General features: G+C 38.4%; 2 protein-coding genes across 8 annotated transcripts in view; one reads left to right on the top strand and one right to left on the bottom strand.

Annotated features, from left to right (window-relative positions):
• Positions 1-10,819, top strand: part of DEK (DEK proto-oncogene) — a 29,956-nt gene extending 19,137 nt beyond the window's left edge. Inside the window, exons 8-11 of the mRNA XM_004273535.4 lie at positions 3,905-4,040; positions 4,345-4,493; positions 8,501-8,569; positions 9,254-10,819. Coding sequence (XP_004273583.1) covers positions 3,905-4,040; positions 4,345-4,493; positions 8,501-8,569; positions 9,254-9,265 — 366 coding nt within the window. The 3' untranslated portion in view covers positions 9,266-10,819. The remainder of the gene's footprint in view (positions 1-3,904; positions 4,041-4,344; positions 4,494-8,500; positions 8,570-9,253) is intronic.
• Positions 10,820-11,179: 360 nt separating this feature from the next.
• The window catches only part of KDM1B (lysine demethylase 1B), a 55,840-nt gene continuing 48,204 nt past the window's right edge, over positions 11,180-18,815 (bottom strand). For all 7 annotated transcript variants that reach the window (XM_049716358.1, XM_033434839.2, XM_049716359.1 and 4 more), the window contains 2 exons: positions 17,265-17,417; positions 11,180-13,138 (listed from right to left, as the gene is read on the bottom strand). In XM_049716358.1, the coding sequence (XP_049572315.1) occupies positions 13,055-13,138; positions 17,265-17,417 (237 nt within the window). In that variant the 3' untranslated portion in view covers positions 11,180-13,054. The remainder of the gene's footprint in view (positions 13,139-17,264; positions 17,418-18,815) is intronic.

An 18,815-nucleotide genomic window follows, 5' to 3' on the forward strand; every position in this document is an offset into this window, starting at 1 on the left:
CATGTCCTGGGTTCAGAGTACAGGTAAACCAGATCCTGCAAACGATATACAGAGGTGAACATGGCAAGAAATATTTACATGGCTACTTTATGGCGAACACTCTTGTGGTTGTTAGGGACAGATAGAGCTAAATTAGATAGGTGTCTCTTCTTGTGGAGATTGTCAGATAACGCCCTTAAGAAACTTGGAGTGTAGTGGGAGAAGAGACATGCAACCACCTACAGTTTAAAAAACATAAATACGTTAAATATTTCTTTGGTGCCTTTTATGTATTCACTCATTTGATCCTCACAAAATTTTACAAACATGGCCATAGTTTGTCAAATCTGCAATGCCTGTAAGGCATCATTTTAATGTAGATTGCAAAATGTACCCCAGGATCTGAGATAAGGTGTGGGAGGGGGGAGTGTTAAATTTAGCAAAGTCTGGTATTATTACCTCCATTTTTACAGATGCGGAATCAGATACAGAAGGGTAAGTGACTTGCCTGAGAATGCAAAATTAGTCACTGGTGGAGTCAGGATTTGAACCAAGGAAGTTTGGCTCTAAAAACCTGTGTTCTAATTCACTGCTTCACAGTGCCTTCCAGAAAGAAGGGGCAAATGAATTGTAGGTCAAGTACTGTGGGATTACAGATTAATCAAGTTGGTGGTGTTATAAAAGATTTGGAGGAGGTGATTGCTAAGTTGGGTTGAGACTCATGAGTGAGGTTTTCCTAAGTACAGGAGGGGGAATGAAAGTAATGAAGACTTGAAAGGTCATGTAAAATTTAAGTAGGCATGTTTTTTAACTTTACTTCTCAGTTCTCCCAGGGCCCCTTTTCATTACCTCGGAAATACCAGATTGCCATGTTTGCCTTAACTGCCAAAAATTGTATGTTGGGTTCCAATATCAAGGTCTGTCTTTTGAGATGCCCTGTTTCCCAAAGTTACCTTTTTTTCCTATACATAATATCTCATCTTCAGGGCAGCTCAAATGATTCTTAGCAGCTGCAGGGCTAAAGCACATGATGTGAGTTATTTATCTGATTGCCTCCCTGCTCAAGATGAAACCCATAAGTATGAGTTTCTACAGTTTATTTTACTACCGAGTTTTCATGCTTCCCCATGCCAACACTTACCAGTATGAAAAAGATACTTTACTGAATTCCTACCTTAAGTTTGTCACAGAGTAATTTGTAACTGGTTACTAAAGATAAGCGAATTCCAGTGTAAATAACATAATTTGTTATTACAGAGATTCGGTTATTTGTGGGTCCAGTTCTACCAGAATATAATGAAATAAGCATGATGTATCATGGTTAGTTAACACAGGTGTCACTGAGGCAGTCTTACTGCTATTCTATGTATCTATTCTATGTGTTTGCCTTTTAAAGAAAACTTCAGGTTATTGGAGGAAATTACATTTGTATGATGAAAGAATTCCTTTACAGAAGGAAGCACTCATAATAGTAGTAATAATATTTATTGTTTCCTCTGTGCCCAGCACCATTAAAAGTACTTTTGTGTATTAATGTACTTACTCCCCCTAAGACTGAGTACTATGATTTCCCTCATTTTATAAACAAGGGAACTAGGGCCCAAAGATGTACTGGGTCTAGAATTTGAAACTAGGCAGCTTGCCTCCAGAGCCTACACTCTTATCTATTAGGTTGTATCTTCTATAGTACTTCTGACAGTATGTTTGCAACCTTTTTGTTAATAGATGATAATAGGCTAGTTGTCCATTTAAAAAACTGTAGAACACTCTCCCTTGTAGAAGATTTAAGTATAGAAAGAAGCTTAGCTTTAATTTTTTTTGTTTGTCCAATTGTAATATTTTTAAAAAATTTATTTTATTTATTTATTTATTTGGCTGTGTTGGGTCTGTTTCTGTGCGAGGGCTTTCTCTAGTTGCGGCGAGCGGGGACCACTCTTCATCGCGGTGCACGGGCCTCTCACTGTCGCGGCCTCTCTTGTTGTGGAGCACAGGCTCCAGATGCGCAGGCTCAGCGGCCATGGCTCACGGGCCCAGTTGCTCCGCGGCATGTGGGACCTTCCCAGACCAGGGCTCGAACCCGTGTCCCCTGCATTGGCAGGCAGACTCTCAACCACTGCGCCACCAGGGAAGCCCCAATAGTAACATTTTATGGAGATGGCTTGATTATGCTTTATTTATCACTGCACAGTTTTATGCTTTATCCAACTATTACTACTCCCAAATGCAGGTTTAAAAATGACACCATAGTGTGTGTTCTTTCTAAAATTTTACCTTATACCCTGGCCTTTAAAGGCTCTGAAAGTATTTTAATCATCTGATTCTAACTCTCTGATTTGAATGGGGATCAAGTGGTAATGCTTATAACATTGTTGCTCTCCCTTCCTCATCCCCCCCCCATGCTTTCTGTAATAACTTAAGTTTATTATAAAATATTTGAATGACCCGCAGGTCCAGATTTTATTAACCTTTGACTGATGAGTGATATATAATAGTCATTATTCTGTGTATTAAGTGCATCAACAGAACTTATGAAGTTTTAGTATTTCCTTTCAGAGCCTGGTGTGGTTCTTAGGAATTAAGTGGATGCTTAGTAAACTTAAAACTTAGTTCAGGTTAGTCATAGAAAATTGATGAACCATTGATGCCTTTCCGGCAACCCCCATGTCTGGAACACCTCTGAGAATTAGGAAAAAAAGTATAAATGGCCTCTAAATAGCAAAAATCCATAGGTGAAGCTTATAGACTTTATTTTTAGAAGCATGTTGGCCCTTTGACGCTGCTTAAATCCATTTTTTTAGTCGCAGTTAAACTAGATAGGTTAGCTAGTTTCCGGCCAACAGTGTATTATTGAGGTAGTGTAGGGTGATACTATACTTAAGTAAATATGTACAGTGGATGGCAGTGTAGCAAAAGGAAAGACAAGCACTAAAATCCAATGAACTTCACTTAGAAATAGCTTGAGCCCACCTAAGTTTAGAACAGGTTGGTCTATGTACTTTAATTTTTCTTTACGTTCAACATAATGTCTCTGTCCTTAAAAAAAAAAGGTTGAATTTTGATGATAATCTGAAATTCAGAGTATAAAACATTTGGAGAAACATTCTGTCAAAAGTGATTGCGGTGTTTTTGGTGTGTAAAGATGAGATTTTAAGTTATCTTGAGGTACTTGCCTTATATACAGGTACTTTTACCTTCAGGAACGTTAATGAATTAACGTTTCCTAATTTCATAGACTCTGCTTAAGACAAAGTTACAGTGAACTATAATTTTGTCATTTTAATCTAACCGTATGTGTATACTTTGCTTTTATTTTATTATCTGTGAGTTAGTGTTTAAGAAAACAAGTTCTGGAGTCAGATCTATTTGAATCTCACTTCTTTATTTTATTAGGTGACTGGACAAAACCTCTCTGAGCCTTCGTTTCCTCATACATTTATAAATAGTTTTTGAGCAGCTCCTTTGCACCATGCACTGTTTTAGGAGTTAGGGATATGTCAGTGAAAACAAAAAGGTCAAAAAAATCCATGTCCTCATGGAACTTACCTTTTAGTTGGGAGAGACTGACAATAAATAACAGAATATTAATAGTACCTATATTTTAGAGTTTTTTTCAAGATTAAGGTCTGATGGGGTAGACCTTAGTTAAGGGAGGGGTAGACAGTTTTCTATCTATAGTGTGTAATAAATGTGAGCACCTAATAATTTTAATGTTTGATTCTTGACCTCACCTGACTAGTCTCGTGTTGGGATAAAATTAAGTTCATTGAGTGTATTAGTCATCTCAAAAATTAATAATTAGTAATAATTTTTCATTGGTGATATTGAACACATTAATTTTCTCTAATATTGTTGAGGGGTGTGGAGGAGTAGAGGGATCGCAGGTAATCTCTCATCAGTGTATGTACTTTGTTTTTCTTTCCAACAGCCACCAAAAAAGACATCCAAAAGAGAAAAACCCAAACAGAAAGCCACTTCTAAAAGTAAAAAGTCTGTAAAAAGTGCTAATGTTAAGAAGGCAGATAGCAGTACCACCAAGAAGAATCAAAATAGTTCCAAAAAAGGTATGTTAGAAATGACACATTTTCAGCAGCCTAAAGATATACATTATATGCTATAATACAGGTTTTTTTGTTTTGTTTTTTTATAATACAGTTTTTAAGCATGTGTGGAAAATAGGTAAACTCTGAGGAACATTTGAGGGGGGAAAATAGTATACCAGTTTTTTAGTTTTTAATTTTTTAATCTAATACCTTTTCAAGGATCTGATGAATACTTACAGAATTCTTCCTAATGTGTCTTGAATATTAATTTACTTTGCTATATAAGAAAAATTTATTTTCATGTCATAAAATGTCTTACTTTTAGAAAGTGAATCTGAGGATAGTTCAGATGATGAACCTTTAATTAAAAAATTGAAGAAGCCTCCTACAGATGAAGAGTTAAAGGAAACAGTAAAGAAATTATTGGCCAGTGCTAACTTGGAGGAAGTCACAATGAAACAGATTTGCAAAGAGGTAATTGGACAAATGCTGAGATCATTTTGCTTCTGTTTGAAAAATTCTTTCACCCATCCCTCACTTGGAAGCTAGATTCTTATGTGCATTCATTCATTGAACAAATATTTATTGAACTACCACATGCCAGGTATTCTTACAGGTGCTGGGATACCACTTTCAGTAAAATAGTCAAAACCTGCCCTATTGGAGTCATTTCATAAATAACATTTGAATGTATACAGTGAGTAAAGTTAAGGTAATACATTTCAAACTCCATAGATGTTCTTTTCCTGATCTAGCAACTATTTTTATTGGTGCACCCCTAGATTATGTTAGTTTAAATAAGCAGGATCTTGTGGACCACCTTATTTTCAATATTACTATGATAAATGAGATGTTATAGATTAGGTTCTTAGCTCAAACTTCTCTTAAGTTCTTCTGATGCTTCTCAGGAAATGAAATGATCTAGTCTTGAATATGATTCTGTAGCGATTCCATACTGTAGACCAAAATTGGAAGGTTTTAAAATCTAGTTTCTTATGGTAAAATGAAATTAAAATTTGAAATGTACCAAAGGTGGAATATTCTTTACCTTTTTAAGACATACTGTTTTTCTTATTCAGCATTCGCTGAGCCTCTGCTACGTATCAGGCACTGGGATAGATGTTAGAGGGGGAGCAGGAAAAGCCATTATTTGGCTTCGGGGTCTTGTGTAATCTAGTGGGTAGAAAGAGGCAGCTGTTTTAGTCACTTAGTACAGTGTGTGAGAGCTGTGTTAGAAGAGTACAGAGGGTGCCACACCACCACAGAACAGAGGGTACCTGCTTGGGAATGGGGGTTGGGGGAGTCTGAAAAGGCATCTTGGAAGAGGTCTTAGAGCTTCAGCTTTCATACAATTGAGGAACATCAACACATTCACATAAAACATGACACGTAATGACTGTGAGGAATAATCATTAGTTTAATTTGCAAGGAATAGTCATTAGTTTAATTTGGCTGAAGACTAGAGTTGGAAGGAATTCTTCACAGAAGTTAGGAGAGAATACTAAAGAATTCTGCAGATTTTATATGTGTTGTTACAGAGTTTGATTTTTCTCCTTGAAGCTAATGAGGAATTGGGAGGCAGGGTAGGTTATTGAAAGGTATTTGGCAGGAGCAGTCTAGGATGACTCTTAAAAAAAAAAAAAAAAAGATTTTTATTTTGTAAGGGTCATCCTAGACACATCAAGAAGAACGGACTGGTGAAGAATGAGACAAGAGTCAAGAGAAACCTTTACATCATAATCAGAGTTACAGGGCTGCCGTAATCCAAGTCTGAAGTCAAGAGAGCCTGATCACAGGTTGCTCCGTGTGGGTGTAAGGGCTTGGGTGCATTAATCATAATAGGGAGTAGAACAAAAGGCTACCTCTTGAGGAAAAGATGAGTTTTGTTCTAGACATTTGAAGATGGAGTATTTGAAACATCCAAGTGGGAGAAATGGTGAACATTGTAATTCTCCAAGGTAGGAGAGAAACCTAGACTAGGATATTGCTGGGAGTTAAAACCAGAAGATAAGGTGGCCTAGAGAAGAAGGTAAAGGATGAGAAAGGCAAAGGACAGACCTGGAGACCATTGTCATCAGAGTTGGGAAGTAATTCCTACAAAATGTAAGAAATTGTAGAGTCAGTAGTAGAAGGAAGGCCAGAGAGAATAGTGCTGTAAAAGCCAAGCGAGGAGAGTTTCAAGAAGGGGCAGGGAGGGGTAGTTCCCTGCCTAAGAAAAGGTAATTAACTTACATGGGACGTTGGACAATGGCTGTGGAAAGTCAGGTCACAGAAAAGAAACATAAATGACCTGTAAACGTGAAAACATTAACCTTCCCTACTAATGAGGAAGATAGAAATCAAAAGGAAATACTTTTGCTTATTAGCTTTAACAAAATCTTTATAAAGATTAACAGTTTTCAAGGTTGGCAATGGAATAGGGAAACGTACTCTCATCCTTTAAGTTGTAATAACTTCGGCGAATAATTAGGTAGTATATTAAAATTTAAATGGCAAATACCCTTTAACCCAGCAATTCCGTTTCTAGGTCTGTATCCTAAAGACATAGTCACACCTGCACAAGATGATTTCAGTAATGTTAAGCGTGTCTGTAATACTGAAAAGTCAGAAACAACCTAAATGGCCATCAGTAGGAAAATGTTTAAACTGTACATCCATATTTTTGGAATATGAACTGTGTAGCAGTTCAAAAGAACATGGAAAACCTTCCAGGTATTGTCAGATTTTTAAAACAGGTATTTCCCTATTTGTGTAAATACAGAAAAACTATATTGCCATTGATATATGTTTGTATATAAACTCATTTTTAAAGGTCTGGAAGAATACACAGCAAATTGATAACTGGTTTCCTTTAGGGGAGAGGAACAAGGGCAGACTGGAAGGAAAATTGAAGGGAGACTAGTTCTGTTCATTTGAATGAGTTTTGTGAATACATTTGTGTAATTTTAAGGGGATTGTTAATAACATGGAGAGGTCAGGTGGGAAGAACGTAAGGGTTTTTTTTGGACTCAGCAATTAAGAGACAGTTCACATAATAGCAGTTTTGAAGGGTGGTAAATGCCAGGGTTGTCCCTTGGACTGAGAATTAATAGTGAGGAAAGTGAAAGCTTCTGATTTAGTAGTTAAATTGGGGGAAGATACAAGTTGATAAAATACTTTTTAAGGTCAGAGGGGAGTGGAAGCATGCGTTAGGCTAAGGGACAATTCTGGGAAAGAAGATGAAGGTACAGGAGCATTGAGTGTTGGGTCCCTGCAGAGGTAGAGGAAACAGGACTGTTGATGAATCCAGACACAAATGAACTGGAGGAGAACAGGCACATCAGGAAGTTGAAGGAATTCATAGTAATGGCTTCTTGGCTGAGAGCAGGAGTGTGGGACACTTGAATAAGGGGATGAAATTGCCACTGATGAGAATGTAAGGGGGACCTGATTAGAAATCCTTGGGATTTCTAGGGAGGCTTTGACATTGAATACCAAGTGGGACCATTTTTTTTTTTAACTTTATCCAAGTATAGTTGATAAAATGGAACCATTCTTTTCAAATTTGTTACATTTTCGCATTTGTTACATTTTCAGAATTTAACCATATAAAAGTTGGTAGTTAGACCAATTAAGGGTTGGAGTTTTACAGAGAAAGAACAAAGGGCAAACAATTAGAGTAATGTAAATGATTGACTATATTTGCAGAGGTTGGCAAACTACAGCCTGTGGGCCTTTGTAACACAGACATACACCCATCCCTTTAAGTGTTGTCTATGGTAGCTTTTATGCTACAATGACATAATTGAGTAGTTGTGACGGAAACTGTCACTGGATAGCTGAAATCATTTACTGTCTAGCCCTCTACAGAAAACATTTGCTGACCTTGAATTAGACAATAGGAGTGAAGCCAGCTTGGTGTATATGGCAGTTCAGGACCAGAAGTCATTGTGAAGCCAAGCAGCAGGTATCAAGTTGGAAAATTTAGAGAGTAAAAATTCAGGAGTGGAGGACTCAATGATACAACTGGATCTCAGTGATGCAGCTTTGGGGAGGGGATTGAGCAATGCTCTGGGGGCTGAAATTCATTAGAGTTGAAGTTCAGGAATCATAAGTAGTGTTAAGATGATGTAACAGAAAAAATAAGAGGATACCTAAAATATCTGATAGATAACCTACCAATATAAAGAATTTAATCCATTTAACCTAAGGTCTATCTAGAAGTTTTCCTCATCCATGTTTATTGTTAGTTCAACTGAAACTCCCACTTTTATAAAACACTGAGAATGTTTTCATGCTAGTTTACTGCTCTATATACAGTATTATTGAAACTACTCATTTGTTGTAGAATGCAACATGGTGAACCACTGGTGGTTAGAACGTACTATTCAAACGTACATGCAGCTCTTGTCCATGGCACACATTTCTTCATTATCCAAAGATAGAGAATATTATTGGATTTTTAAATCTACTTTTAACATTGTGTTTCCTTTTCACTATAGGTATATGAAAATTATCCTGCTTATGACTTAACTGAAAGAAAAGAGTTCATAAAAACAACTGTTAAAGAGGTAACTATATCCAACTTTTCGAACTTGGATCATTTTGGACTTATAAGACAAAAGAAATTACATGTATCAAATACTGCGTATTTTTCAAAATATTTATGTCACTAAATATCACATGTGATGCTCAGATTTCCTCAAAATGGGAAAGATAGTTATTTTCATTCCCATTTTAGAGCTTAAAAATAAAGTTTGAACATTAGTGACAAAACCTGGCCTCAGATGAAGATGTGGGTTCAGTGTACATGGGTAGCTGGGCATCTCAGAGTTCATACAACCACTTGAGCACATGTTCCTTTCTGTCCACCAGTTAAAGGCAGGAGAAGATCAACAGTAGCTGTAGTCTTATATTGATCCCAGCTGATTTCCCAAGGTCACAGCAGTAAAATAGAAGTTAAAAAATAAATGAGGGCTTCCCTGGTGGCTCAGTGGTTGAGAGTCCGCCTGCCGATGCAGGGGACACGGGTTCGTGCCCCAGCCCCGGTCCGGGAGGATCCCATGTGCCGCGGAGCGGCTGGGCCCATGAGCCATGGCTGCTGGGCCTGCACGTCCGGGGCCTGTGCTCCGCAGCGGGAGAGGCCACAGCGGTGAGAGGCCCGCGTACCACAAAAAAAAAAATAAAATGAGGTTTTATGTGTTCCAACTATTGTATGTTGGGTATGAGGAAATAACGTTTCTCTTTCATTACAGCTAATTTCTTAAGAGGACAGAAACAGATGACCTGTACCCATGGATTTAAAGATCTGATTTATACCATTATACCAGCAAAGAGAATGTATTTCCTTTTCTAAATCTTTGCAAGCATTGTGTTGGTAGAACTTCCTTCTGACCTTTTTATCTTGAGTGTTAGGTGAATTTGCGTTTGCCATTTTAAATTGCATTTCTATGCAGTTTTTAGTTTAAATTTTTGCATGGCAGTAATTGTCCCTTGCTTTTATAGTTGTATTTTGTACATTTTGGATTTCTTTATATAAGACTATAGATTCTTGAACTGTTGTAGTTTTTAGTGTGCGCGCAATATTAGCTTAAGACATACTTTTAATCGTAGAACAGAAACGATCATAACTGGCATTTATACATGCAGAGACTATTGCAGTATTTAGCATATGAAATATTTTGAATACACATCTGTCAGTGTGAAAGCTCAGTGTGTGTTCATCATATTAAAAATACACAAGCTTCAGCCGTCCAGATGACTGAATCAGAACTTTTCTCCTGCATGTGTATATATGTCAAATTGTCAGCATGACAAGAGTGACAGATGTTATTTTTGTATTTTTAAAAACGAATTTGTTGTATATAAAGTTTTTTTATTTCTTTTGTGCAGATCAATTTTTAAACTCATATAAGTACGTATCTTTACAGTTATTATAAACTATGAAACGTCAGTGTTCAGCCAGATGGTATGACGGAGCAGTGAAAGTCAGAATTCAGTGAAGAAAATACTGAAGGAACATATAGTTCTCTGCTTTGCCTTGGAAGTGTCATCAATTTATAGTTTTAGTGTTAACCCTGCAACAGTGTCTGTAGATACATTTTATAGTGAGGATAGACCAAAATCAACACATCAAAACTTCAAAAATTTGGGAGAGTTGGATTAAGTAGAAGCACATTTTGCTTATAATAAATGAACTGATTTTTATTAACTGCTTTTGCCCATATAAAATGCTGATATTTACAGGAAACCTGGCCACCTTTATAATTATGGTGAAAGTACCAGTTGTAATTCCAGATTAAGATAATGTGTAGACAGTAGTGGGTATCTGACAAAGTATTTCTCAAAAGTGATAACACTTATTTTTAACATTAAAGAAACTTAATGTATTTGTGGAATCAGGGGTGTTAGGCTTTAAATTTTGGCCAATTAGGATTCTAGGTGATCAACGTATGGACCACTCCTGAATGAGACTAATTTTGTCTTTTAACTTAACTGTCTTAATCGGTTTATTAAATTATCTCTTAATTTTAAAATAAAACATGCTGCTTATACAAGAATTAGGCCTTTGATAAACCATTGAGTGTTTAAAATATCTTTGCATCATAGAACAGAAATATATAAAATTGATATGTTGACTGTTAACAGGTGTTTTCACAGGTTTGACTTGTTTCTTGATAAAGTTATTAAGACATTAGAGAAAGGTATACTTAATACAAATTAATGGAATAAACAACTAAATGAGACTTAATAATTGGCATTTGGTTTTAAATATTTAATTTGTTCCTATAAACCTTGTCAATAAAAATAATAAATCACCACCTCTGTCTCTTTGCATTTGATGTTTTAACATGTATTTCAGAATAGAGATTTTTAAATGGATTTAGCCCCATAGCCTATATAATTTGGAGTGCTCGTCAGTAACTGACTGATTTTACTTTGAATTAAATACATTACAAAGAAATCCCTAGGGAAAACTTGAAGTGCTCTCATGAAACTAAGTTGATCAAAGTTAACAATTATGCGTGACCATTTACTTGAAAGGGATATGCAGTAATGCCTGTGACCTAAAAAGTCTAAAGAGGGTTTAGAGGTTGAGGGGATTGATTTGGTGTATGTGAAAGTTTGTGGTGAAGATGTATCTGCTTAAGAGTGTGCATTCACCACTACAGTGCACAGTGTATTTGAAAAACAAGTTTTATTAAGCAGTTTTACACAATCAGCGGTTCACAGTCTGCAGTTCAAACATTGTGTATATTCACTGCTACTCAATTACAAAATCTTCAGACAGCAGTGAAAAACATACTCAAATAACTCAAGAAAAAAAAGGTACCGTGGTTCTTTAAAGAACAAAATGTTAGTTGATGTCACTTGAGACAGGAAATGAGGGTTTTTTAAAAAAATTTACCATACTTTATTTAGGTAGGTTTTCCCCTTGTTTGCTTATAGCACTATACAAGTTTAAGTGCCCAGAAACTAAAGTAGTAATGTACTGTGAACCATTTCACCTTAAAATATTTTGCATTTATCACTTGACACATGCTATTCTTTTAACATTTTAATACATAAAACACTTGAAAACAGAATACTTCCCAATCAGTACCAATGAGTCTCATCAGATAACCTAAATATCAACATTTTCCTGTGTTAACCTTGAAACCAATATACTGCTATTTGCTTTCTTTCAGTTGTAGAATACTTTGCTGGGGAGGGAGGTGTGTCTCAGCTCTGTCTAAAGTTCACCATATGTTCTTTCTATAAAATACGATTTCTACTTATAAGCTGACTTTAAATTTTAGAAATACCTAATATTTTGAAAAGTGGTTTTAAAGTCATTTTGAGTCCTTTTTTAAGCTGACCAATATATTGAAAGAATTATTCAAAGACTTTTTAAAACAAAAGCACATAAATTACCCATATTTCTAACCTGTAAACTGAAGTTTCCTGGCAAGATGGGCATCCTGAAGACCCTGAAATCAATGTTTATTTTTTCTTGTCATGAGTGAAAGAAGGAAAAAGTAAATATTTACCATGTACTCAGGCTTTTAAGATATGGCTTATAAAATGTGTAATATTTACCAGGATAGTACACATTTTTCTGCAGTTTTCCAGTGGACCTGCCTATGGAATACTGAAAACGTAATTCTATAAAAAATATTCCTAGAGATGTAATCAGTTATTTTAAAAGGAGGCAGTGGGGAGAGGCTTAATTATTCTGACAAGATCCTTCTGCTAGTGGTTGCCAAAATTGAGGCTATTTAAAGTGTGCCATCCACCCAAACATGACTAAGAAAAATAGCCATATTCTATGTCTAAAGTATGAAGACCACACTAGCTCTTCCCAGTTCTCAGTGATACAATAACATGTACTGTTGAAGGAACTGAAAATTTTGCTATTTTGCCAATGAGTGCACAAACCTAAATTTTTTTTATAAAAGATACCTGAATTTAAATTTCTTTTGAACACCCAATGGAAAGAGATATGTACAATATAAAATAGAAGTTTCATTTACCTTTGACTGAAGAGTTTGTGCTGTATTCAAAATGGAAAGATTTCTATCTAAATTTTAAGTAAAAGCTCAATATTGGAGCTATATAAAACTCTTAAGGCTCATTGGCAAAGATACTGATAAATTGTCATAGAGGAAAAGTACATGGCTTTTTTTTTTTTTAATCCTGCTTGATTGACTTGGTTTCTCAATGTGTGAAAATTGGTCAGCCAAAAAAATGTCAGATTTAAAGGGAATCTCCAACCATGGAAGGATCATATCCAAGGTCTTAATTTAAGGTTATATTCTGCCTTATTCTGAGATCCGGAAGATTTAGTGCTAGTCAGACCTATGGAAAATGCCATTAAATATAAGTGCTTACAGAAGGATTCTTGGGGCTAGTGCTTTCAGAGTGGTAAAATGGGTTTACATTACCATGCCACCTTAGAACATTTCAGTTTTGCTACCCAGAGAGGATTTTTTGTTTGACTTTATCAAAGTGAGGTTTAACATGTTTTTCAGACTCTCCCATTTGGGAGAAGAAAGCTGGGTCCAGATAAATTCTGTTTAAAATGCCGCAATCTTACTTGCTTCTCGAACACCACTCAAATATGCCCCTGTAACAGTTTGTGGAAAATGCCTGTTTGTTGCCTGTAAAAAAAAAAAAAAAATTGTATAATTTGAGATCATGTATAAAGAATTTAGATGAAAATCAAAAGGTAAATACAAACTTACACTTTCTCTGATCCTCCTAAAATAAAGACTGTTGTCGCTCCTGTGTGCTCACATGAACACTCTACTCACCCATCCATAGCACCATGTTTCACCAAATTTATTCTACGATATAGTCAGTGCTCCCGTGAAATACTGTGTGACATTCATTAAGATATTGTCTATGTGTGCCAGGTGCTGCAGTTAAGGATAATAAGACACAGTCCCCTCCCATCAGACAATCTTAGTTGTTAAAATCAGTGATAAGTAAAACAAGCACAAAAAGTGAATCACAGTTCATCCACGGCTGGAGTTTTGCTAGATGAGTATAACAGAGTTGGGTTACTCCAAGGATAGATCAGTTCAACAGGAAGGGAAAAGACAAAAGGTGAGGACTGTCAACAGGAGAACCTCACTTTCAAGGAGGTTATAGTGCGAACAGAATAAGCAAACCAGGAGGACAGGAAACTTGAATTCATGACCGTTAGACATTAAAGACAAGGTCTGGGATGTGGTTATGGGGAAGAGTAGCTGAAATGGGAGTCGAGTAGGTCACAGAAAAGGGAGGATAAGAAACAGATGAAGTTCCACGTGAACTAATTTAGGTTCCATGTCACCTAAACTGATGAATGGAATGGAAAACATCCAGGTGCCAAAGACTTTAATAAATGGGGGAATGACCAGGAGGTCAGTAGGAATACAGTTACGGGGGGAGGGGGGGAGAGTCACAGAGTGACAGAAACTTCAAAGAAATGGCTTTTATAAGAAGATGAGGTAACAACTGTATCAAAGCAGCAAAGGAAAGTCAAAAACTTCCAAACCCTGTTCATGACCCTTTGGCACATTAGTCTAATAGGGCCATCTCTTGGAAGCAGTTCACAGCTGTTGCCTGGAATGCAACCATTATGCTCTGTTCCTACAAAGTTGGCTCTTCACAGGCCAAGGAGGAATCAAAGACAGCTGTTTTTAAAATTACATTCTTTTGTAAAAATTCAAAAACCCTGAAGCGAAAAAATTAAAAACACTATTTTAGATGAACCAGGAAGACCTGTATAATTCCAAACTATAATATACAAAGTATGAAGGCAGATCAAAGAGTGCTGAGAATTCATTTATTCTGCTAAACTGGGTGGATGTGTGTGTGTGGGGGGGTGGGAAATAGCAAAGGGAAACCAATTCACCCTGAAAAATCCTTTATAAATCTCAGCCATTGGTGCCATCATGGAGGCAGAGGCTTGGCAAGGGTGAAAAACTGAGGACTGGTTTAAAAGACTATGAAGAGCGGGACTTCCCTGGTGGTTAAGCATCCTCCTGCCAATGCAGGCAACACAGGTGCCATCCCTGGTCCGGGAAGATCCCACGTGCTGCTGAGCAAGTAAGAAACACAACTACTGAGCCTACAACTACTGAGCCTGTGCTCTCAAGCCTGTACTCCACAACAAGAGAAGCCCACGCACTGCAATGAAGAGTAGCCCCCCGCTAGATGCAACTAGAGAAAGCCCATGCGCAACAATGAAGATGCAACATGGCCAAAACGAATAAAAAATAAAAAGAATTTGAAGAGCAATTTGGTCCCTCATCAGGTTCCCCACTCCCCCTACTGCAACCCCCAGGAGTTCTGAGGTACAGGGCAGGGGTGAGGTGCCAAACAAAATGCAATTAAGTATAACTAAGAGTGAGGCTTCGAGTTCCCAGAATGCCAGGAGGTGAGCCTCTATCATGCAAACGAGAAACTAAGAGAAAAGAGCTATAGATAGATCCTGATGTTTGGGCCCCCAACCTCCAGTTGACAAGCTTGCTGGAACCTTCAGTTGGCTTTTTAAAAAGTGCCTCACTCAAATCTGAACAGTCAAGGACTGGACATTCGGACATATGGGAGGCAAAGGCTAAAGTAAACAAAATAGGAACTCAGGAGCCATGTAAGGAACAAGTTACGAAGCAAGAAGAAAATGCTACCAAAAAGGAATAATCTTAGAACAAGAAAGTGCTCATAAAGTAAAGGAGCCAAAGTTTAAAAAATCTACTCAAGGGTTAGAATATAAAAAACAGCAAAGAGTAACAGCAAAGAAGATTAGAATCAATTCAACAGTTGCAATATATGAAATAGAAGATCTAGAAATAAGAGAAAAATTGTAGGAACGAAATGAGCAGAGTAAAAAAAATCTAGAGGATGAAGGACATGAGCTCCAAGATTATAATGCAAAAAAATGGCACAGAAAGGATTAGGAATTAGAACCACAAAACATTTCTCAACAGAAGTAAATCAAGAAAGAAGAAAGGCTGACCTCACACCCATTAGGACGGCCATCATAAAAAAATAGAAAATAGTAAGTGTTGCCGAGGATGTGGAGAAACTGGAACCCTTGTGTGCTGTTGGTGGGAAGGTAAAGTGGTGCAGCTGCTGTGGAAAAGAGTGTGGTGGTTCCTCAAAAAACTAAAAAACAGAACTAATATATGATGCAGCAATTCCACTTCTGGGTATACACCCAAAATAACTGAAAGCAGGTTCTCGAAGAAATATTTGTACACCCAGGTTCACAGCAGCATTATTCACAATAGCCAAAAAAGACAGAAGCAACTCAGGTGTCCATGACAGATGAACAAACTAAATGTGATAGGTGCATATAATGGAATATTATTCAGTCTTTAAAAAGAAGGATATTCTGACACATGCCACAACATGGATGAAACTTGAGGGCATTATGCTAAGCGAAGTTAGCCAGTCACAAAAGGACAAATACTCTATTATGATTCCACTTATATGATGAGGGACCTAGAACAAATTCAGAGAGACAGACAGTAAGTTGAATGGTGTTTGCTGGGAGCTGGGGGAGGGGGAGTTGTACACAGTTTTGGTTCTGCAGTATAAAAATGTCCTGGAGATGGATGGTAGCAATGGTTGTACAACAGTGTGGATGTATTTAACGCCACTTAACTGGACACTTGAAGATAATTGAGGTGGTAAATTTTGTTATGTGTTGTTTGCCACAATTTTAAAAATAAATATTAAAAAAAAGAAAAAAGAGAGGGATCTAGGAAATAAGAACCCCAAGCCTGGAAAGTGGTAAGGAGGAGTGCTGGGAGGACAGCTCTGCAGGGGTCCCCGGGATCAATCAGTGCAGCCTGGAGCAGAGGGAAGATGCCAGGAAAGGAGGCTTTGAGAAACAGAACCTACAGGCCGGCCAGAGGGATTCAACTGAATTAGAGATGACTCAAGAAGGGGGAGGCTTTGGAATTTCCTGGCGGTCCAGTGGTTAAGACTCTGTGCTTCCACTGCAGGGGACACAGGTTCCATCCCTGGTCTGGGAACTAAGAGTCGTGCATACAACGTGGCCAAAAAAAAAAAAAAAAAAAAAAAGGAGTGGGGAGGATTAAGGAGTGGTATAAAAAGAATTAAGCTAGTGAAAAAAGAGGCCATTATGACCGAAGAGAAAACAGCTGTGTAAGAAAGGAATCAGTGAACGCCTTCCTTCCTGGCTCAGCAGTAAGCAGCCACACCATATAAGCACTGACACCAATTTAGTGAAAAGTGTTAAAAACCAGAGTGGGCTAAACCTTTAACCTGATAGGAAGTCGAGAGATATGTCTAACTTCTTAAATCAGAAGACAACAGTATAAAAATCTTAAAGCAGGGCTTCCCTGGTGGCGCAGTGGTTGAGAGTCCGCCTGACGATGCAGGGGACACGGGTTCGTGCCCCGGTCCGGGAGGATCCCACCTGCCGCAGAGCGGCTGGGTCCTGAGCCATGGCCGCTGTGCCTGCGCGTCCGGAGCCTGTGCTCCGCAACGGGAGAGGCCACAACAGTGAGAGGCCCGCGTACCACAAAAAAACCCCCCAAAAAACAAAAAAACTTAAAGCATGAAGTAAATTCCAGAAGAAACAGGAGAAAGAGTTAAAAATGGCTGCTCGGGGAGTTTGAGGAGGGTGCTGTCAGGGTACCTGGGGCTTGTTGCCGTAAGACTTTTGACGGCATTTGATGTTACTTTTAAACTCTGGACATAGATCACTTTAATTTAAAAGCAAGTGATCAAAATGAAAGCAATCGGGGTCGGAGTCCCCGTACACACCTCGCCAGCAAAAAAGATGGTTCCTTGTATTTCCTCAGCAAGGATGTCGTAGGCCTCACCACTGCCCCCTGTCTTCACGAAGCTGTATGCCATCTGGATCCAGGGGTCTGTGCTCCACCGCGTGACGAAATACTTCGTGGGATCTGGGACTTCCTGTCTCAAGTAGAAGGAATTGGAAAACGGGATCAAGAAGGGACTTAGACTTGATGCAACCCAATGTATAAAATTACAGTTCTTCCTCCATCTAGAAAGTAAGTTAATCCCTGTAGCATTCTGAGACAGCAGTTCTCAGCATGACCCTCCAGCCCCCTTGCTGCTCTGCCCAGGCGCCGTCTCTGTGCATTTTCCTCTTTCGCTGCCCCATCTCTCTGACCTTCCCCAGCACACACACATCTCCTCGCTTTAACACTTTATCCTTCTGCCAGAGATGCTTTCTCCCACCTACCAGGGGCCATCACCAATGGCTAAGAGTCCAGGCATTCCCCTTCCCATCGCCTGAAACGCGCTGGACCAGGGGAGGAAAGGGACGGGCAGGGTCTTAGGACCTCTAACTGGAATTCTCAACAGGCTTCTCCACAAAGCAGCTACACAGGTTAGGTTTCACTCTACGTTTCAAATAATTTTCTAGGCTGACCTCTGCCAAGAGCCACCATGAAATAGATTTCTACGGAGCCTGTGTTAAGTTCCAAATAACTGATTTGAAAACAAATTTTTGAACAAAAGCCCCAAGCTAATAAGAACTACTGTGAGATAGAATCACATCATGTAAAATACGCAATACCCCGAGGGCCCCCCTCTCTTGAATGTATGTAACATTTGAGGCATTTTCATTTCTTTGTACTTCTCCTCCTTTATTTGAAAAAGTTACATGTCACACGCCATTTATACTCTCCAGAGACTGTGAGATTTAGTAAACTGGCAACTAGAAAGTACCTTAAGCTTCTTGGAGAAAAGGGAGAGAAGAGACTCGCTGCGGGGTACAGAAAATTCTGGACAATGTCCCTTTGATTGGAAAACTGTCATCAAAGCTTGCTAGGGTTTGGGTCAATACAGAATCTGTGGAAAATGCTGAGCCTTTTACCTCCTTAGGAAAGAATGGGGATGTGCATGATGTGAGACAAAAGGGAGGAAGGCAATCATGTAAAAGGAGGAATGAGGTACTGTTATGGGCTGCACTGTGTCCCCCCAAAATTCAGATGATGAAACCCTAACCCCCAGTACCTCAGAACGTGACTGTACTTGAGATGCGGCCTTTGACGAGGTAATTAAGTCAAAATGCGATCATTAGGGTGGCCCTTAATCCAGTGTGACAGGTGTCCTTCTAAGAAGAGAGGATTAGAACACAGACAAGAGACAGAGCCGCGCCCATGTGAGGACACGGGGAAGGCAGCCATCTGGGAGCCAAGGAGCGAGGCCTCAGGAGAAACCAACCCCTTGATCTGGCAACACCTTGATCTTGGACTTCTAGCCTCCAGAATTGTGAGAAAATAAATTCCTGTTGCTTGAACTACCCAGTTTGTGGCATTTTGTTATGGCGGCCTGAGCAAACTA

This window comes from Orcinus orca, chromosome 10 (genome assembly GCF_937001465.1).
Source record: "Orcinus orca chromosome 10, mOrcOrc1.1, whole genome shotgun sequence".
In the NCBI taxonomy this organism is placed as follows: Eukaryota; Metazoa; Chordata; class Mammalia; order Artiodactyla; family Delphinidae; genus Orcinus; species Orcinus orca.